Genomic DNA, 23,311 nt, shown 5'->3' on the forward strand with positions numbered 1-23,311 from the left:
ATTTACCTGCCTCCCCTGGAGCTCTTCCAGTCCTGACGATCTGCCCTGCTGATGAATAATGGCCACGACACTTACTGTGTTTAAGAATAAGGGCGATTCCTTTTTGTGAAGCGCAGCTACTGTAACAACTACACCCAGTATTTGTCACATATGTTTGATATTTTCCCACTGTTACAGCAGCGAACCAGTCCAACAGACAACATGGACATTTGGTATGGATGCTAAACTTGCTAAATTCTCTTTACCAGTCAGATGCAAGTATCAAGTCATGTTAAGTAAAAATATGTAAGCAAAAATTACTATTTTTATTCCTATACGCTACTGTTGCACTTTTATTATCTCAGTTTTGTTTTTTACATCATCAGACATGGCTGTATTGCATCAACAACGGCGGGGCTTTTATTTTGACATGATTTGTGGAATTCTGAAGCCGGAAGTCGCCGTGAATCGTGAAGTTCTGGGGGAAGCTGCTTGGTCAACTCTTATTCAAAACTTTGGACAGACTTATTAAACTGCGGTTTTTACAAACTGAATCTGTAGTCTCCTGACTAATCCTGTTCGTACGTGTTACGCGGCGTTTAAAGTGCTCCTCATGGCATTATTTTGGGCGAGAGAGCAGTAAAAAGCCCTGTTGATCAGATCAGCCAGAGGTCGCAGAACTGCAGAGTAAGCGGTGAGTTTCCTTCTCCACGCCTCACAGACGCTCTCTATCGCCTTTATACCCTCCTCTGCTCTTTACATTCATTTACATGTGTACTGCTACTGGGGATATGTTTGAACAGCTCATTTCCTTATAAAGGCTGTGCCTCTAATCACAGTGGGATGTCTAAATGGATTTCTCATGATATTTTGTCTGATTAATAACATGTTAAACGTATAATGTTATTGTTGATCAGCCTATTGGGTTTCTTTAGGGGTTTTGACCTAATTTGATCTATATATATAACAGGATATCAATACAGAGTAATCAGTGAAAGTATAAAAGCCACAAGCAAGGTAATGACACGTTCAAACCAGTTTAAAGTGCATATTTACATAGAGTACAACCACAATGGTGTGTAAAGTTGTCATTTAATTACTACCCTTATGGTTGTTTAAAGTGTGACTTTCTGTACAATACAAAAAAAGAAAATGTAAGTAGCTATACAATGTGATAAAACATCTGTCTAAATAACAGAATAAGGGAAACTATTATTTTCAGATAGATTGATATTTGTCCAAAATAAGAATCTTGTCATTTAATTATAGTGTGTTTACAGGATCTGTTATTATTTAGCATATGGTGCTCTAGAGTTTTCCTGTTAAAGTCAATGTGATTTTCTGTTCATTATGGAAGCCTGTTTTCACCATAGGACAAAAAAATATATATTATTTTATCTCACAATTCTGAGTTTATCTCTTACAATTCAGACTTTTTCTCTAAGTTCAGTTTTTTTTCCACTGAATTTAAAATAATAATAATTGTGACTTGTCTTACAATGTTGACTTTTTAAAAATAAACTATTTAGTTAAATTCTCGCAATATTTCACAATTCTGAAATTTTGCAATTCTGAATTGTGAGAGGAAAAAAAGCTGAATTGTGAGAGAAAATGTCACAATTACCTTTTAAATTAATTTTTTTTTGTCCCATTGCAGAAACAAGCTTCCATAGTTCACAGCCAATTTGACTTCTTTGTGTCTTTTACTCTATATCCGGGCTGAATGTGAGTTTGCTGTTTGGCTGTCCATTTGGCCACACAGTGCCGTCAGTGGAAAAGTTTGTTGAAGAGCGTCTAATTTAACTTTGAGGACTTTTTTGTTTTTTTATAGATAAATGTGCTCAGATGCATAGCTTACAATTTTGATTAAACATGCATGTGTTATAGTATCTTAAAGAAAAAAAAGATGTTTTGAGCTGAAACCTCTCTCAGGTTTAGGTTGAGAAAGTAAAAACAGCTCTGGGGTCAGTGACCTCTGCTTTTCTCTCAGGTTAATGTCTTTTCCTGGCTGTACTCTGAGAATGACTTTGACATTTAGCCATTCTATAAATAGATTGCAGGGGTAATGTTTGCAGAGGTGGATGCTTTCTTACAGAAACTGTTATTACTATCGTGATGTCAGTGGTCACATGTCAGTGGAGAAATTGCTTAATAGCCTCCAGTATGAGTCATAAAAATGAGAAGGTACATAAGACAACATTATATTATTCACTGTGTAATATACTGTTAATTCACTGTCTGTAAACTCTCCTCAGTCACCAGGACAACTGCATAAAGCTCGCATACATGGGTGGTGTTGTCAAGTCGTGAATGTTGCTGTTTTAATTCATTTGCTGATTCATGATTACTCTTTTGCTTTGGGTGTGTGTAATTTTTCCTTGTGTGTTATATGTATTACTTTTGAATTTATGTGAAACTTTTATACGGTCATCTTGTCCAGGATGAGTCGACTGAACTAATCATAATTTTGACTATTTGTTATAGCATTCAAAATTTGTGCAATTACACGGTATATTACTTATTTCAGCGAGTATGCATTAAATTGATCAAAAGTGAAAGTGCCAATTATAATGTTACAAAATATTTCTGTGTCAAGTACATGCTGTTCATCAAAGAAACCTGAAAAATGGGTCACGGTTTCCACAAAAATATTAAGCTGCACAACTGGTTTTAACTTTTTTTTTTGAGCAGCAAATCAGTATATTAGCAATTCATCATATATATTTATTTCTAAAAGATTGTGTGTCACTGAAGACTGGAATAATGATGCTGAAAATTCAGCTTTGCATCACAGGAATAAATTACATTTTAAAACGGATTACAATAGACAGCAGTTATTTTAAATTGCAATAATATTTCTCAATGGTACTGTTTTTACTGTATTTTTTTTTCAAATGTGCGTCTTTGGTGAAAATAAGGCTTATTTGAAAAACCAACCTCAAACCTTTGAATGGAAAATGTTTTTTTTGTGATATTTACACATTTATTTGTATGTGAATCTATTTGTGAGTACTAAAGTGTTATTAATATTGTGCATTCTCTCTGTCTCTCTCACAGGTGGTTTCTCAGGACTGTAAGATGACGGAGTATAAGTTGGTTGTTGTGGGAGCAGGTGGTGTTGGGAAGAGTGCTTTAACCATCCAGCTCATTCAGAATCACTTTGTGGATGAATATGACCCTACTATTGAGGTACATAATTACTTACACTACCAAACCTGCATCTACTTGATAAAAGACACAGGGGAAAAAAAATATTGCTAAATATTATCACAATTTAAAATAACTGTTTTAATATATTTTAAAATGTAATTTATTCCGGTGATGCAAAGCTGAATTTTCAGTCTTCAGTGTCACATGATCCTTCAGAAATCATTCTAATATGCTGATTTGGCACTCAAGAAACATTTCTTATTATTACCACCGACGTGAAAAGAGTGGTGCTGCTTAATATTTTTGTGGACCGTGATAATTAAAAAAAACAAAAGGACAGCGTTTATTTGAAATGGAATCATTTTGTTTACATTGTCAATTTAGTGCATGACCCTAAACTTTTGAAAGTGAATGTGTTAGTAGACTTTTCATATTTGACATTTAATGCATGACCATCATCATTTGACATTTTAATTTGTCGCCATGACCTGTGCTGATTATTTAATTAGAATAGGATATATATGTCCATTACTCTAATGTTTCATGAGACTGTCAGGCTTTATGCAGATTTACAGTGCTGGTCATGTCTGTGTCTTCAGGACTCTTACAGGAAGCAGGTGGTGATTGACGGTGAGACGTGTCTGCTGGACATCCTGGACACTGCTGGTCAGGAAGAGTACAGTGCAATGAGGGACCAGTACATGAGGACAGGAGAAGGTTTCCTCTGTGTCTTTGCCATAAACAACCTCAAATCCTTCGCCGATGTGCATTTGTACAGGTCCGTAAGCTGATGAAACAGGTTTCAGTTATATTTTATGAATGATCTGGATTTTAAAGAGGTCATGGCATGGATATTTTATTATTTTAATATTGCACAAAAAAAACAAATATGTGGAAAAGTGATTATTTTCAACCCTCATTCTGACCCTCTGTCTAAAACAACCTGTTTTTAAGGGGCATGTCTTTTAAGGCTTGTCAGTAATCAGCCACTGTTATGATTGGCTAATGTCATTGCATAGGAAACAGTATGAATACCCCCTTGTGTGCTTTGACAATATAATCAAAATAAAACTGTAATTTCCAGACAAAGCATTATGAAATCATTTACTTGCAGCTGCAGTCAGATCTAGTACCGCTTCATCGTTCAACTAATGTTTCTTTCAGGGTGATCACCTGGCTATAGATCTGTTGCGGGACAGTAGATGTGATTTTGCGGGACATTGTGGGACACGTGTGAGACATTTACTACTGTTATGCTATTTCATCCGTTGTCGTGCACTTATGTATGTTTCTGAGCGTGCACATGTAAGCGACAGTTTTGTGTGAGACTGAAGAGAATCCACCTGCGAGAGAAGAGATTTGTGCATTTTGATGCGCCAATAATGCGCTCTGGACATTTGTCATTAAAATAACGCCTTAGAAACCGCCTCAAACAATTAAAATAAGAAGAAAGTCATGTCTGAAAGCTGCATCAATTTTATTTAATTAGTTAAAATGAATGGAGAATATCATGTTTTTCCATGTGCGCCCAACCATTGATGAGGTCTACGCCGAGAAAAGAATAAATAAGCTTTCTAAAAAGGTTTTCTTAATATGACAATAAAAAACCAACAGACTGATGAAAATGCGGGACATTTTCTCAATATCTGACATGCGGGACAAGGGGTGAAAATGTTGTGTGGTACAACGCAAATCGGGACAGGTGGTCACCCTAGTTTCTTTGTGAACTCTCCATGACACTGTGCCTCGTTTACAAAACCAAATGCTCTAAACCAGGGGTGGGGAACATTGATCCTGGAGGACCGGTGTCCCTGCAGAGTTCAGCTCCAACCCTAATCAAACACACCTGAACTAGCTTGTCAAGGTCTTCAGGATGCAGTTAGGTTTTTTTATTTTATTTCAGAGTTGGAGTGAAACTCTGCAGGAGAGTGGCCCTCCAGGATCAACGGTCCCCACCCCTGGTCTAAACAATCCTCTGACATGATCTCTGATGCCATTAAAAATAAACCATCCAATTGTTCCTAACGCTGGGATCCTTCTGATATCTGTGCAAAGACGCAAACAAGCTATTTAAACCAAACACATCAAAGTGAACGTTCTTTCACTCCATTTGTCCTATTGTCAACAGACTCAAGCGCTTGGAGTGTGTCCGAAAGCAAAATACGCATCTGTATACTATGTCCAGTGTAGACAATATAGCGACAGTGATTGTGATAGTGATTGTGTCGCATTGCGTAATCAAGTGTCCGCCCTTAAGCGACTCAACACCAGTAGGTGGGGCCTATTGTGAGAAGAATGGCGTTGTTTATGCAAATGTTTGCACCCCTGTGACATCCTAATGCCCTCTCAGATCCGAACGAGCTGTTTTTGGAGATTGATTAAATAAATGCTTTGTTAATAATGAGGAGGACGTTTTAAGCTATGAAACTTGCAGGATGTTTTAATGGTACATATATACCTCTTATATGCCAAAGATGAAGGCAAATTGATTTCTCATGTCATGACCCCTTTAAGTAGTGGTAACACAAGTGGATGAAGTGCAAGACATATCAATAATGTCATAATTTCTATTATAAATACGGCGTGTTTGTAATATGTTTTCCACAAAGTCTATATTATGCTAATATGCTTTTAGAGAACAGATCAAGCGTGTGAAGGACTCAGATGATGTTCCCATGGTCCTAGTGGGGAACAAGTGTGATTTGGCCAGAACGGTGGACACCAAGCAAGCTCAGGAACTTGCCAGAAGCTACGGCATTGAGTTTGTAGAAACTTCTGCTAAGACCAGACAGGTGGGCAAAGACTGTTCATCGCTGCTTTGTTTCTCTGCTGTTCATCAAACAAACTGTTTGTGTATTAGTTTAGTTTGCTAATGTTCATTGTCAGGTGATTGCTTTTACTGTAATGTCAAACTAAGCATAAATCTTCAATGCTAAAACATATTCTGTCTATTTTCTTTGTTTTTCAGGGAGTTGAGGATGCATTTTACACACTCGTCCGTGAGATCCGACATTATCGCATGAAAAAGATCAACAGCAGAGAAGACAGGAAGCAGGGCTGTCTGGGGGTGTCCTGTGAAGTCATGTGACTGCACTGCCTCCCCCTTTGTTTTTGTTTTTTGTTTTATTAGCAGTTTGTTGACCAGGCAGCTGGAAGCCTCATGTAGGCGTGTGTGCCCAGAGTTCGCCCTCTGCTGGCTGAAAGGGATTCATGCACATCTGGTCATCTTTCCTGTTGGCCTGCTGTAATAGAAAAATGAGGCCACTGGACATTTACGTGTTTCAACAGAGGCTCGTTTGTCTCATTTAGTACTTGGGTTTTCCCTGTTCATTGGGAAGAACACCGTAAACGGGCATTGAGTTCTTCTTTCTTGACTTCTGAGCTGTTATGAACACAACGGCACATTGGCATCGATGAAAATAAATTCTAAATTGCGAAAGGGTGCATCTCATAAAAACATGCCCACGTTTCACCACAAAATTTAAAGAATAATGAAGAAACTATGTTTTGAAGCTTTTTTTACATTTTAACATTTTCATGGACATCCGTAATTCCCATTAATCTCATCGGTGATACCCATTGTTGTGATACTGTAATATGATGCTTTCTTTTAATAGGCCTAAAGGCAGTCTAACACGTACTACTATGATGTATAAGTGCTTCAATTTTTTTCTCATTACAGTAATGAGAATTAGGGGAGGAAATGTGCTTAATTGTCCAAAAAAAAAAAAAAAAAACTCGTAATAGTCCTATAAATAGTATTAATATTGTTTACCCAAAATATAATTTTATATTAGTTTTTTTTTTTTTTTTTTTTTAGGGTGAAACCTGGACCTGTTCTTAGCATTGTTTTTTTTAGATTCACCCCAAAATATTTTAATTCCAACATTCATAGGCAAGAGAAGGAATTGTCTTTTTAAATGGTATTTAGATTGGGATTAATGTAATATAAGACTACCCCCATTTATCTTAAAATAAAAGCTGTTATCTTCAGTTCTCTTTTAAAAGCTTCGAAAGTCTCAGACCTGAGAAGAGAGAAGAGAGAACATGAAATGCCCTTTAATCTTAATCCGCAGGTTCAATGCTCAGGAATACTGTGAACGCAGAACTTCTTCAGAAATGTGTGGGTTTATTTTGGTTTATTTCTTTCCCTTTTGCCTCTCTTTTCTCGTTTTCGTTTTTGTTGTAGTCAAAAAGTTTGTTTAGCATTTATGTTTACCGTTTTGTCTCATATACTGTAGTTCCATTCACTCTAGAGTTACTTTTATCCTCTTTGCTCTGAGATGTTAATTGTATATTTTGACATATAATACATACTGATTAGAATGATTTGGATTAGATACAGAAAAGTCAATCAGATTTCAAGCAAGGGATGTGATGGATCTTACTTAAAGGGCCTTTTGAATCATGGTGCTGCCGATGTACATGCCAAATCTGTGTGCCACCTTCTGCGTCCTGTATAGCATGACATCCTTAGACCATGTCAAATAATGTCTTAAATCTTCCAATGAAAGCTGTAAAAATGCATTTAAATGGGATTTTAACAGACCATAGTTAAGGTTTGCTGCGATGTTTATGTTCATGCCTGAAGTCTCTTCTTGAAAGCCAGTGAAGGTTTATCAAGAAGTTAAAACTATTATTGGTGTTGACTATCATGTTATTTATATGGCATTTAAATGAACCTGTGCCTGATTTCATTAACGGTGAAATCTGAAACGTTCCCATTAATCATACTGTGTTTGCATTTGGCCTTCTGTCTTGGCTTTAACAGAGGCAGGATGTTTTCTAGAAAATACAAACTAATTTTGCCATTACATTTAACAATCCTTTCTTTTTCAGCTATATGAAAACTTGATTTCTGATGTATTTTACAGTTTTAGCACAATTTATTAGTATCACAGACTTTCTTTAATCAGAAAATTGTCTTTTTCTTGAGGGGGGGGGGGGGGGGGGGGGGGGTATTAATGTGCCTATCATATTACAACAAGTTTTACCAGTAAATTAATTGAAAACTGAGCATATTGTATGTATTTCTCCTACATATCCATGGATGTACCTGTGTGTGGGTATATATACTTACATAATATCAGTCTTTCCCATGTGTTAGCTTGGCATTGAACCTGTCTGTCTGCTAAAACTTAAAATAGAGTTGAACACACAGAACCTGGAGTCTCAAGCCCCTCATATCGAGTACACCGCTCTGGTTACAGTGGGCAACCACTGCTTAATATTGCCCCGGTGCAGTGTCCAGCCACACACTTCCCCAGTACCGAGGAGCAGTGTCGGACCGGCCAGCTTTCTACAGCAAGAGTGATAGTGTCAGAACCAGCAGCCAACATGCCCAAAGTCGCTGTGCCCGGTGAGTGTCCATTCTCCACCTGAATCAATCACACAAAGAAAAGATTTGATTTTAACAAAACATATTATGAAATTAGGTTTTTATTACATTAAATTGAGCATAACAGTTTAACTGATGTGTATGCAAGGTTTTGTGAAGAAAAGAATGTGTTGCATAAGATCTGGACACCATCGTGGTCTCCGGCAGAAACCGTAATCTAGGAATGGGAGTGTCAGTCTGAATGGTTATTTCTGCCGATCAACTCTTGAAAGCTTGTATACTAGGCAAGGTTAGGTATTCCAACAACTATTTTTGGAGGTGTGGATATAGGGACTTTAATTAAAAGAAAAGAGCAACTGTCAGCCGTTGTGTTCTTCAACTGTGCCCCATGATGTTTTAATAAACCGCAGCTGAATGAAAATAGAAGTGTTAGGTTTTCAGGCCTGTGATATTGCTTCATTAACACCTGTGATTAGGCTGATTTGTTCCGTTTAGATATAGACTGGAGTGCAATCTGTATCATTTTTTTTATGCATTCATGCAGGGGTTTGCACTGATGCTTTTTTGCAGCTGTGGCAATGTAGAAGATTGTTATGGCTTATTATAAGTGAGGATTTGATGACTTATTAGTTACAGCACATAGAGGCTTGCTATAAAATGCAAGAGATCCTTTAGCTAGTCAGTGGATTCTAGTGACTCAAATGTCATGCTGGTGCTTGACATGCCGTAACTCATTTAAAGTAAATTTTTACATCAGAAATATTTGTCTCCTGTTTTCTCAAGACCTCAAGTTGTGGTCATATGTTTACATGCACAGTACAGAATCTGCAAAATGTTCATTTTAACAAAATAAGAGGAATCATAAAAATGACAAAAACAGTAGACAAATAACTATTCTAAACCTAAAAAACACAATATTAAGTATCAAGCGTAAGTAAACTTTTGTAGAGGGTCATTTTTGTAAATTAAAATGGCTTTAGGCATACTGAATATATATATATATATATATATATATATATATATATATATATATATATATATATCACACTTGTGTTAAAACGTAACATTTTGCAGATTCTGTAAGGGGTGTGTAAACGTATGACCATAGCTGTATTCTGTTCTTCTAAGTAGGATATTGGGTTGATTTCAGACTTGCGTTGCTAGACATGCTGCTTTCCATGTGCAATTTAAATTTGTAGACTGTGATAGGATATCAGTCACTGATATCAACAGGTTTAAGAATAGAAACACTATCATTTCGAGGCAGAAGGGAAGGCCACATACTGGCTGAGCTTCAGAGAGGAATGATTTCACACCCATGTAAAAGACCCTTGAGTCTTATACTGGTAAACGTGTAGTTTAATAGATGTTAATACTTTTGTGTCTGCCTATTATTAAGCTGCACAGGAGAAAGTAAGTCATTTGTTGGTTTATGGTGTGAGTTTAGGGCAGGACCATGTGTTTGTCTGACCAATGGTGGATGGTGGGTGTGATTTTGTAACTGTTTCTCCTATTTAGTTTAGTGAATTGTGTAAATAACACTTAATGTGATGACTTACAATTTTCTGTTTTGGTCCATGTGTGTTGTCTGTGACCGCAACTTTTCGTTTGCCCCTCTCTACCTGAATCCTGTCCTATGTCTGATGGGCACGTTACTAACCGAGCAGAGGAGAAGCGTAAGTATTGGGAGGAATCAGGCGGATGATTGTTTGTGTGTTTGGAAAGGGCATGAACTGGTAGATATGGGAATCTCAGTACCAGTCCCATATTGCCGTATTCAATAGATTGTCCATGCAACTCCAGGTGGATACACTGTGAGATTTTTGAAGGTGGTTTTAGAATAGAGGAATGTGGAATAGGGGATGTTGAGTATTATTTAGTATAAACAAATTGTCCATGACATTAACACATCCATAACTTAAAGCAATAGCTGTCATTTACTCACCCTCAAGTTGGTATTTGTGGTATGGTATTTTGAGGAATGCTGGAAAAAAAAAAACTTTTAGAAGTCCAAAAATATTGTCAGAGGAAAGAAATTCATTCAGGTTTGGAACAACATGAGGGTGAGTAAATTACAAAATTATCATTTTTGGGTGAACTATACTTTTGTGGTCTGGGCCAGTAGTAATTTGGACCTCTAGCTGAGCATTAGGTTGCGTTTTATTCAGTTCCCTATGGTGTGGATCAGTATATTGTGTAAGCAAATTCAGGCACTGCACTGGTGTGGAGCCATGCGCACTACATACTGGAACACTGATTGGGACTATTTCTATTTTAAATGGCCAGCTCCCTAATCAGTACACTGACTGCTCAAGTAGGAAGCTGATTGAGATGTGTCCTTAGTTTTCAAATTTGTGATTAAATTTCCTGTTATTTGTTCAATATGTATTGCAATTGTGACAAAAGAGGGCCCCACAGGACCAAAATTCATCCATGATTTGACTTTGATTAGACCAGCCAAAAAAAGCAAAAAAAAACTGTATGATCATGGGAAGTGAACACTAACAAAATTTTGCCATTGTGTGAGGAAAAAAATTATAAATAGTGAAATGTCGAACCTTGTTTGAGTTCTTTTGACAATGTCGACAATCCTGGGATTGTGAAAACTTCACAGTGATGAGCATTACTTGAGTTCTTATATATATATATATATATATATATATATATATATGATTTTGTACTTTCTACTTTACCTTTATTAGTCATACCAATTTCTTTTCTATCTAAAACCTTAATTGTTAATTAATTGTCTTAATTGTAAAATTCATGACTCAATAAAATGAGAGTTCCGATGTGTTGCTTACTAATTCATTCTAACCTATAACCTCCTTTTCTTTTCAATGTTTTGGATCTTCCTTGCCCATTCTGTGGAAATGAATAATCAGAAGGGAGTAAGTATACAGGAACCTGTCTGAGATTGGCATATTAAAACTGCTTCAAATATCCATCTGTATATTTTATTCATTTGTTTGTTTTAAGTGAAAATATACAACCTGAATTCTGGAAATGTTGGGATCTTTTTTAAATTTGAATAAAATGAAAACTAAAAGACTTTCAAATCACGAGCCAATATTTTATTCACAATAGAACATAGATAACATAACAAATGTTTAAACTGAGAAAGTTAAAAAAAATTTGCACAAAATGAGCTCATTTCAAATTTGATACCTGCTACAGGTCTCAAAATAGTTGGGACGGGGTCATGTTTACCATGGTGTAGCATCTCCTCTTCTTTTCAGAACAGTTTGAAGACTTCTGGGCATCGAGGTTATGAGTTTGAGTTTTGGTGTTGGAATTTGGTCCCATTCTTGCCTGATATAGGTTTCCAGTTGCTGAAGAGTTTGTGGTTGTCTTTGACGTATTTTTCGTTTAATGATGCACCAAATGTTCTCTATAGCTGAAAGATCTGGACTGCAGGCAGGCCAATTCAGAACCAGGACTCTTCTACTACGAAGCTATGCTGTTGCAATAGCTGCAGTATGTGGTTTTGCATTGTCCTGCTAAAATACACGTCATCTGGAGGGGAGCATATGTTGCTCTAAAACCTTTATAGACCTTTCAGCATTTATAGTGCCTTCTAAAACATGCAAGCTGCCCATAGCCTATAACTTATGTACCCCCATACCATCAGAGATGCTGGCTTTTGAACTGAACGCTGATAACACGCTGGAAGGTGTCCCTCCTCTTTAGCCCGGAGGACACGGCATCCGTGATTTTCAAAAATAATGTCAAATTTGGACTTGTCTGACCATAGAACACTTCCACTTTGAAACAATCCATTTTAAATGAGCCTTGGCCCACAGGACACGAAGCGCTTCTGGACCATGCTCCAACTCATGTCCAACTATTTTGAGACCTGTAGCAAATTTGAAATGACCTAATTTAGTGACTAAAAGTGTAAAATTTCTCAGTTTAAACATTTGTTATGTTATCTATGTTCTATTGTGAATAAAATATTGGATCATGTGATTTGAAAGTCTTTCAGTTTTCGTTTTATTGAAATTGAAAAAACGTCCCAATATTTCCGGAATTCAGGTTGTACAATGGGGTCCAAAAAATCTGAGACAAATAAGTTTTACGACTTAACATGCAAAATGTAAGCCAAAAAATGTTATGAAGTAAAACAACTAAAATATTTAATAATTTGTTTAAGGTCACTAATGAAGTAAGTAAACTTGTAAGATTGATGTCAAATCCTTTGTACAGATTTTCTTGCTTGAATACTGTTGTATTCATTGACATACTAAATACCAAGAAAGACTCTGAAAAAATGTATGTTATTCAACTTCTTTTTGAAATTATGAAAACAAATAGCGCAAGTAAAAATGAGTATTCATTCAGAAACATTTTGCACCCCACTTTAGTTCATAAGCAAACAAATGAATAAGTTGTGTATTTCTGTGCATGTTTATATGATTCCTAAAAAGCTTTTAAGATGTAGGACTCATAGTTTCTTATCTGTTCATTTCTAAGTTATGATTTGGGTTGTGCTGTTGTTAGTAGGTGAAATGTGTCTTGGCTTAATGAATTTGTCATAGTTTCGTTCATCTCTGCATGGGAGATTTTGTTCCATCACAGCTAGTGGTCACAGTGACTCAGTTGTTGAATCATTCTGAAAAAGTGTCTTTCTTTTCCCAAAAGCATGCTCTGATAAGAAAGTTCAACATTAGAATGAGAGTCTCAAAAATGTCTAAAGGATAACCATCTGGATGCTTTATACAAGTACAAGTTGATTGTTCACTTTTGTTTTGCTTTGATTGGCTGCTGTCTCCTTAAATAATGAATTTGCACTAAAACCAGTGTGGTGCATGCTTTGTTTTTTGGTCATCAGAGACGGACGATCGCACGCGTGCATTTGCGGAGCGTGTGTTTGCTTCGGAGACCAAAGATGATGATGTCCGTGACGAGATATCCCTGTTTGATGTGGCTGAAGACTGTCCTATCCTCAACCAAGAGCTGGCCTACCATGTAACCGAGAATGATGATAAGGAGAAGCGGTCAGTGTACAAGTTATACAATTATATAACTTATTACAAGCTTTTAATTAATGGGTTAGGTGCACCCAAAAATGAAAATGCTGTCATTAATTACTCACCTGTAAGACTTTCGTTCATCTTCGAAACACAAATTTAGATATTTTTGGAAAAAATCTGAGCGCTTTCTGACCCTGCATAGACAGGCAATGGCGGAGGAGACTGACCCAGAACAGAAGAAATCGTTGAATAAAGTCGTTATTTTTGTTTTTTTTTGTGCACAAAAAGTATTCTTGTGGCTTCATAACATTGCAGTACACTACTGATGTCACATGGACAAATTTTAATGATGTCCTTACTACCTTTCTGAGCCTGGAAACATTTCAGTTGTGTTACTGTCTATGCAGAGTCAGAAAGCTCTCGGATTTCATCAAAAATATAATATAGGTCTTACAGGTTTGGAATGACATGAGGGTGAGTAATTAATGACAGAATTTTCATTTTTGAGAGAACTATCCCTTTAGGTAAATTATTAGGTAATTGTTTTGCTAGTTGATACAATAGAACTTTATTCTGACATCTATTGGTTAGGATGCCGCATAAAAAGTTTTAGGGTACTGGCAACCTTTTGAAATGTACTGTATTTAACAGCAATGTATACTCATCAAGTCTAAACATGACGTCTACTCAAATCAATTAATGTCTGTAAGTTAAGTGAATAATACTTGCCTGTAGTCTCAACATGGCTACTATCACTAAAGGGAAAACCCTTTTATGTTGAATAAACCGCAATCTTTTTCTAGGCCAATGATACTACTGAAGTCTCCACCTGTGAGTGTACAACATTTGTTAAACGAAAACGCATTTGACTAAACTGCTATTAAATAATTGATTTAGTTGTAATTTGTATTTGTAGGCTAGTATATCCCCCAAAGCTTGCGTTTTGGATTCTTTGGTCATTACACCTGGGGCCGGTTGCATAAATTGTCTATAAATTGCCTTAAAAAGTTAGTCATCTAAATTTTTTTTCTTCTTTTTTTCATAATTTTATAATTCAGTTATGAAAAGGTAGATTGGTCCTATTTGTATTGGAAAAGTAAGACTGATTACCCTTTGGCAGCTGCTAGTTGGTCAAACTAGTTCTGAAGTCTTAGCCCCTGGAAATGGTCATTGATTTGATTTAAATTGGCCTGTTCCCCTATTCCAGAATGTGATATCAAATAAAACAAAGCATACTGTTAAATATGCTGTAAATGAAATATAAACACTTCATAATCTGTGAAAAAGGTCCACCCTAACCTAATCTTTAACCAATCCCCGCACAGTAAGAAGTATCTCAGTCGCACTCAGCCTGTTCTAGAAGATAAACCAACCTACTTGGAGGTCCCACACTTCCAGAGAGTGTCCATCACTGGTGACTATGCTGCTGGGGTACGTTCCAACATATAACTTCCAGGAACTGACTGGAACATGTACGTGTTATGTAAATTTTGATTTGTACACTGCCCTTTGCAGGTAACTGGCCAGCTGAAATAGATCAAGGGGTCTCTCCATCTTAGCAGGTGGAGCCCATCAGTGGATAGGGTTTCTGAAATATATATCTTGACATTTAGGAAGGGCATTTAAGACAGTTCAGTAATTCGCTTTTCACATGTAGTCATCAGTTCTTACCTACTCTTATCTAAGATTCAAACTCATCCACCCTGGCATGACGTCAAGGACATTGTGACTTTTAAATATAGCATCATCCAGTCAGCGCACTCTATGACTCCATATACATTTGCCAACATATCACATTTCCACTCAGAGATATAAGCATTTGAAACATAACATTCAGCATTAGTGTTGCACAGAATCACACCCTTCCTGAATGTTCTGCAGGTGACCATGGATGACTTTGAGCTGGCCTGTAAGGGTTTGTACCGTGCCCTGACCATCAGAGAGAAGTACATGAGGCTGTCTTACCAGAAATTCCCCAACACTCCCTCTCAGTTTTTACGCAAGATTGAAGGAGAGCAGTGGAAACCTGAAGATCAAGTGCACCCTGGTAATAACAGAAACAGAATTTCACAATGAAAACATAAATATTTGATTTAAAGGGATAGTTCACCCAAAAATTAAAATTCTGTCATTAATTACTCACCCTCACGTCGTTGCAAACCTGTAAGACCTTCGTTCATCTACGGAACACAAATTAAGATATTTCTTTCTAAGATGAGAAATCATTAAATAAAGTTATTTTTGTTTGCACACAAAAGGTATTCTCGTAGCCTCATAAAATTATGGTTGAACCACTGATGTCACATGACTATTTTAACCATCTTTACTACCTTTCTGGGTCTGGGAACACTTCAGTTGTGTTGCTGTCTATGCAGGGTAAGAAAGCTCTCGGATTTCATCAAAAAATATCTTAATTTGTGTTCCGAAGATGAACAAAGGTCTTACGGGTTTGGAACAACATGAGGGTGAGTAATTAATGACAGAATTTTCATTTTTGGTTGAACTATCCCCTTTAACATAGCTGACTTAATACTTTTACTTCTTTTTTTAATATTTCATTGGTTTGGTAACTGAAGAATGATTGTGTTTGTTGAATTCAGTGAAATATAACATAACTGTTGTGTTGCAGTCTTCACCTCTCCTCCTAAGTCTGGCGAGGATCCTTTCTGCACAAAGGACTTCCCACCTACCCTCGGCTACGTCGCTCGCATGAAGGATGGTGTTATCTATGTCTACAAAGATGCAGCATCTGCTGATAAACACCAGCCTCTGAACCACCCCGGTCCAGATCTTGTCACCTTCATAGACGACATGAACTTCCTCATCGCCTTGATTGCTCAGGGCCCAATGTAAGTTCACGAAGTCACTGCAGATCTACATTCAATATTCTTTTTTTTCCATTTCATGTCACTATCCAAGTTTTTGGAGAAAAAAATAAATAAATATGCTTAAAAAGTCAAATTAAATTAATGTTACAGTACATATTTAACTATTATATTATATCACATTCACAGCCATTCAAAAGTTTGGAGACGCTAAGATTTTTAAATCTGTTTGAAAGAAGTGTCTTATCTGAACTAAGGATGCATTTATTTGACGAAAATGCTGTATAAGCAGTAATGTGTTATTATTTAAAATAACTGTTGTCTATTTTAATGTCATTTCTTTCTGTGATGGCAAATATAACTTTTCAGCAGATATTAGTCTTCAGTGATCCTTCAGAAATCATTCTGAATGTTGATTTGGTGCTCAAGGAACATTTCTTATGGTCATGCTGCTTAATATTTAGATTTTTTTGAGGATTCTTTCATGAATTGAAAGCTCAAAAGAACCGCATTTATTTGAAACGGAAAACTTTTGATCAATTTAATGCATCCTAGCTAAATAAAATATTTTCTTTGAAAGCTCTTACTGACCTCAAACTTATGATATTGCATAATGTTGAATTCAAAGACAATAAAATGGCTGTTTATGCTCTTATTGTTTTGTTTCTCAGAAAGACATACACTCATCGTCGTCTGAAGTTCCTCATGTCAAAATTCAATGTGCATGAGATGTTGAACGAGATGGAGGAAATGAAAGAGCTGAAGAAAAATCCCCACAGAGACTTTTACAACTGCAGAAAGGTATGACTCCCAATATGTCATTTATACTGAAATAATTTACAGACTACCACAAATTCTGACAGTTATGTTGTTGTTATTGTAGGTGGATACTCACATCCACGCTGCTGCCTGCATGAACCAGAAGCATCTCCTCCGCTTCATCAAGAAGTCCTACCGTGTGGATGCGGACCGTGTGGTGCATGCTGTGAAGGGCAAGGAAATGACCATGAAGGAGCTTTTTGCATCTCTTAACCTGCACCCCTATGACCTGACTGTCGATTCCCTGGATGTTCATGCTGTAAGTATCACACAACACCTCACACAGGTTATTCAGGAACTGGTTACCCAGACAAGGGAGGAAAATATATAGAGAATCACCACAGAAGTTCAGAACTAGAAATAATGTGCCAAAGTATCCTTCTAGCACTATGCAGTGCTCATTATGCAGTTGTCATGTCCTCTATTTTTAGGCCATCACATGGGATACAAAATCCTCTCAGCGTATCCTCAGCTGATTTGACAGCATTCTTAGTGCTCCTAATTGCTTACAAGAACTGTTATTTATGATTTTCTCACTCTACTTCATGCAGGGCCGACAAACCTTCCAGCGTTTTGATAAATTCAATGCCAAGTACAACCCTGTGGGTGCCAGTGAGCTGCGTGATCTTTATATGAAGACTGAGAACCACATATCCGGAGAGTATTTTGCCACCATTATTAAGGTAAGACTTGGGTGAACCATGGCGTTACTGATTTACGGAAACCAATCAAATCAGCCGTGATCTCTGGAATCTCACAGGAAGTTGCTAGTGACCTGGAGGATGCCAGATACCAGTACGCAGAGCCCCGTCTGTCCATCTATGGCTGTAACCCTGATGAGTGGACTAAGCTTGCAAGCTGGTTTAACAAGCACAGAGTATTTTCTCCTCAGCTCAAGTGGATGATTCAAGTGCCCAGGATCTAGTATGTGAACCTATTTCACTTCTCACACTCAGTCTTTATGGAAACTGTACTAACAGTTTATCTCTTGTCCCCCTTTAGTGATGTTTTCAGAGGCAGGAACTTTGTGCCACACTTTGGAAAAATGCTGGAAAACATCTTCCTCCCTGTTTTCCAGGCCACTATTGACCCAAACTCCAACCCAGAGCTTAGTGTCTTCTTGAAGCATGTGAGTGAATCTGGAAAATATAGTAATAGTAATACATGGGAAATTTTTGTCCCATATATTCTAACGTTCAAAAGTTTGGGGTCGGTAAGATTTTTTTTTTAAATTAAAAAAAAAAAACTTTATTCAGCATTACGTTGATCAAGAATGACAGGAAAGACATTTGTAATGTTTTCAAAGTAACTGTTTTCATTGTTAATATAATAATAATAATAATAAATGTTTCTTGAGCAACAAATCAGCATATTGTAGTGATTTCTGAAGGATCATGTGACACTAAAGATTGGAGTAATGATGCTGAAAATTCATCTTTGTCATCACAGGAATTAATTACATTTTAAAATATATTAAATTAGAAAGCAGTTATTTTAAAATATAATAAAAGTTCACAATATTACTGTAGCCTGTTAACCCCTTAATCTCTGCATTTTGTCTCTCTACAGGTGACTGCCTTTGACAGTGTGGATGATGAGTCCAAACACAGCGGTCACATGTTTTCCACAAAGAGCCCCAAACCTGAGGAGTGGGACATTGTGAAGAACCCATCATATTCTTACTGGATTTACTACATGTATGCAAACATTGCCCGACTCAACCAGCTGCGCAAGTGAGTATCTCAATAACACACATAAAAGGCAAGCAGCTTTGTAGACTGGATAATTGCTGTGCTTGCTACTATCATTACAGCCAAAAATAGGGGTTTCCTTCCATCCCAAACCCTATGTAATAAACATTGGTGTGTAATGCTTCCCACACTGTTCGTCTCATTGACATGAATAATACCACTAATTGCACAGCCTGCAGGGAGAGGTGTGCTGTTATTTTTCTAAGCGACTGGAGTCCAAAATTTTAGCTGAAAATAATTATTTTGAACAGTAAAATTGGCATTTATTTACATTTGTTAATGCTTTTGAAAAACCCAACAAAGATGCATTTATTGGCTCAAAAATGCAATAATATTGTGAAATATTATTATAATGTAAAATAACTATTTTATATTTGAATACATTTTAAAATGTAATTCACTCCTGTGATGCAAAGCTGAATTTTCAGCATCATTACTCCGTCTTCACTGTTGCATGATCCTTCAGAAATCATTTGCTGCTCAAACAAACAAACATTTCTTCTTATTATTAATGTTGAAAACAGTTGTGCAGCTTAATATTTTTGTGGAATGTTTACTGTCATGTTTTATCAATTTAATGCATCCTTGTTCAAGAAAGGTATTGATATCTTCAAATATTTTATATTTGTAGCAATAGCCAAAAATACATTTGTATGGGTCAAAATTGTAGATTTTTCTTTTATGATAAAAATCATTACGATATTAAGTAAAGATCATGTTCCATTAAGGTATTTTGTAAATTTCCTACCGTAAATATATCAAAACTTTATTTTTTTTATTAGTAATATGCATTACTAAGAACTTCATTTGGACAACTTAAAAGGCGATTTTCTCAATATTTAGATTTTTTTGCACGCTCAGATTCCAGATTTTCAAATAGTTCTCAGCGAAATATTGCCCTATCATAATAAACCATACATCAATGAAAAGCTTATTTATTATTTATATATTTATTACTTTAATTGACCCTTATGACTGGTTTTGTGGTCCAGGGTCACATATAAGAAAAGTTGCACTAAGATGCAATTTACTATGTGCTGTGTGTTTGTGGCGTCCAGGGAGAGAGGTATGAACACATTCCAGTTCAGACCTCACTGTGGTGAAGCTGGAGCTGTCACTCACCTGATGGCCTGTTTCATGACTGCAGACAACATCTCTCACGGTCTCAACCTCAAGAAGGTTAATACACCATTTACCCTGACCATTAGGGGGCACATTTCACCTTACCCCATACACTTTCTCTGTCTTTCAAAATACACTCACTGTCTCCTCACGTTCCACAGAGCCCTGTCCTGCAGTATCTGTATTACCTGACTCAGATCCCCATTGCCATGTCACCACTCAGCAACAACAGTCTGTTCCTAGAGTACAACAAGAACCCTCTGCTGGAGTTCCACAAGAAAGGACTGATGGTCTCTCTGTCCACTGATGACCCCATGCAGTTCCACTACACTAAGGTAAGGCTTCACCCCTTTTCTTGTGTACAAATTAGTTGCTTCTCCTCCCTCTGTTCCTTTCATATGATATCTGTGCATTTATTTGAATCCTGCATCACTAGGAGCCCCTTATGGAGGAATATGCCATTGCAGCCCAGGTGTTCAAGCTCAGCACCTGTGACATGTGTGAGATTGCCAGAAACAGTGTTCTCCAGAGCGGCCTGTCTGCTGAGGTGAGGGCACCTGACCAAACACATCACTAAAACATTCCTATTTGTTTGTTTTTTCTCATATGCATAATTTTACTGATCTAGACCCAAGCTATATTCTTTTAGAATATAGCAAATGTTAAAGTTTTTTTTATTGTGTCACTACAGATACATATACATATAATTAGGTAACACTTTATTTTGATAGTCCACTTTAGACATTCTACTAACAGTAAGTAACTTTGCAACTACATGTCAACTAGCAGTCTTTAGAGTATTAGTAGACTGTCTGCTTAATATCTTTTAATACTTTATTTTGATGGGTCCGCAACATACAACATACTGACTATCAGAAACTTTGCAAGCATATGTCAACTTATTCTACTAACCCTAAACCTACCCTAAGAGTCTACTCTGAGAGTTAGTAGACATGTAGTTGCAAATTAATAAGAATTAGTTGACATGTAGTTACTTACAGTTAGTAGAATCTCTAAAGTGGACTATCAAAATAAAGTGTAACCTATAATTATTTTAGCAATTCCATTTGGTAATGCTACTGCTGCTAAAATATTTATGAGTAACCCTGTAATACATGTTTTTTGAGTTTTATATTGTGTGTGTGTATGTGTTATATTTATTTTTATATTTTCTTAACTTTACTTTAAAGCTCATATGAATTAACATATTTATAAATAATACTAAAATAACAGATTAAAAAAATTATATATCTAAATTTAATCAGTTATTTTATTAATGTTTTGAACAAATCTTTATTTTTATATTTTCAGTTTTCATTTTAATTCAAGTTTCAGTAACTTTCTTCTTTTCGCCATTATTGTTTATTTTTAATATTTTTATTTAGCTTTTTTATATCAGTTTTATTTGGTCATTTTTCTACTTCAACTTAAACATATTTTATTTCATTTAGTTGCCGAAGGAACATTTCTGATTTTTCTGATTTTCAGTTCATATTTCTATATTTTATTTTATTTTATTTTTTAATTAAAAAACCTATTTTGATACGTTCTACTTTTAGGTAACAATCACAACACCGATCTAAATGTTTTGGGGGCTTTTTACACTTAAAAGCAAGAATGTAATGATTCCATATCTAATAATGAATAATTCCATTTTAATAATTTTGGGATTTACACATCTAAAGAGAGTTGAGCAGTGTTTTTGTTGGCTTTCAGTACCATCATCTTCTGTAGAGCTGCTTTACAGCCGAGTCGCATCTTTCACTAGTATTACACTGAACTGATATGAACTGAATAACAACATTGCTGCCTTTTTTTACAACTGTTTACATCTGAATTGATCTCGTTTTAAACTTCATGAACTTCAGACTGATATTGATCTAACCTAAAAAAACGACACTATTGTCTTTTAGAGCTGCTTTGTTTGGGTTTCCATAATTGATTCTGCTGTTTTCCTGTCTCTGTGAAGCTGCTTTGACGCAGTCTGTATTGTATAAAGCACTATGGAAATAAAGGTGACTTGACCTTGCAACATGATGTTTTTTCCTCACACAAACAGGAAAAGATTCACTTCCTTGGTGCCAACTACCTGAAGGACGGTCCTGAAGGCAATGACATCCGCAAAACCAACTTGGCTCAGATTCGCATGGCCTACCGCTACGAGACCCTGTGCTATGAGCTGGACCTCATTAGAGAGGGCATGATGGCTGACTAAACAACCATGCACATATGAAAAGTGGATTGTTCTGCACTCTTCTTAAATGGTCACTTCCAACGACATTTATGTTATCATCAGTGTGAAGCCCATGAGATAACATCCATGAAACACAGCCTAAATCTTAATGAGAAATGACACTTCAGAACATATACCGAGTCTTCTTGTACACAGGACTCTGATTCATCGTTGGCTAGTTCAGTTTGTCTTATGTCTGATCTGTAGGTCAGGTTTACAATTAACTAAGTTTACATCTCCTTTGTGACTTATTGTATTGTGTTTTTTTTGTGTGTGTGGTTGTGCTTTGGGAAAAAAGCCTGTTACAGTTGACTCAGTAAACAAAATCTATATTTAAAATATACAGTGTTCTGATTTTTATTTTTATATTTCACACATAATTGAAAATGCTGCCATTGTTTGCTCATAATTTGCTATAATTTAAATAACTTTTTTTGAGCAAAAAAAGATATTAATGCTGTCCTTTTTCATAAAATGTCGGGCTTTAAAAGGGACATCAAAACTACAATAAAAACTACCATTAAAAAAAAAAAAACTATCATAAAAGTAATCCATACCCATTTCACTGTATTCCAAGTCTTCTAAAGTCATACAAGAGGTTTGTGTAAGCAACAATATGAAATCTCAATCAATATTCACTGAACATCTTCCCATCTGTAGCTTGCAAACATCATTCGGTAAACATGACATATGAGAAGCAATGGCATTTGCTGTCATTGATGCCAAACCAGGCATGATGTGTCATGCATCTTGAAAAACGTGGGTCAGTGAATATCATATAAAGTTTTAATTGTATGTTTCTCAGACCTGTTGTATGACTTTATATTGTACAGAATATGTAATAACTGTTATAAATATGAATAGGTTAATATTATGTAAAGTAAGGTGTGCTTACAATAATTTTTTAACACACACACAGAATACCAAATTTAATTGTATTGTAAGCTCTCATAAATAATAATATCCTACACACATTAAAGAGTGCTTTATGGGCTAAACTGCTCCCTATAAAATATTGCCAAAGCATTTCAATAAAAAGCAGTTTTAGCATAAATTTCCCTCGTGTTACCATAACGTTAAAACAATAAAAACAAGATATTAAAGTAGCATTTCCGTTTTAA

The 23,311-nt window shown here is 36.1% G+C and overlaps 2 protein-coding genes across 2 annotated transcripts; both read left to right on the forward strand.

Moving 5' to 3' along the window:
* The first annotated feature begins 146 nt into the window (after positions 1-146).
* On the forward strand, positions 147-8,290 carry LOC306848252 (GTPase NRas-like). The gene is made up of 5 exons (XM_079382694.1): positions 147-673; positions 3,037-3,168; positions 3,729-3,907; positions 5,765-5,921; positions 6,098-8,290. Exons 2-5 carry the CDS (start codon positions 3,058-3,060, stop codon positions 6,215-6,217), a joined length of 567 nt encoding a protein of 188 aa, XP_079238820.1. The 5' UTR covers positions 147-673; positions 3,037-3,057; the 3' UTR covers positions 6,218-8,290.
* A 1-nt stretch (position 8,291) lies between these two features.
* On the forward strand, positions 8,292-22,526 carry LOC306848251 (AMP deaminase 1-like). The gene is made up of 15 exons (XM_079382693.1): positions 8,292-8,488; positions 13,299-13,464; positions 14,766-14,871; positions 15,322-15,487; positions 16,070-16,289; positions 16,937-17,066; positions 17,149-17,343; positions 17,636-17,767; positions 17,845-18,008; positions 18,087-18,213; positions 18,654-18,817; positions 19,894-20,014; positions 20,119-20,292; positions 20,394-20,504; positions 22,017-22,526. Exons 1-15 carry the CDS (start codon positions 8,467-8,469, stop codon positions 22,170-22,172), a joined length of 2,154 nt encoding a protein of 717 aa, XP_079238819.1. The 5' UTR covers positions 8,292-8,466; the 3' UTR covers positions 22,173-22,526.
* The last annotated feature ends 785 nt before the right edge of the window (positions 22,527-23,311 follow it).

Source organism: Barbus barbus (assembly GCF_936440315.1).
Source record: "Barbus barbus genome assembly, chromosome: 28".
Lineage (NCBI taxonomy): Eukaryota > Metazoa > Chordata > Actinopteri > Cypriniformes > Cyprinidae > Barbus > Barbus barbus.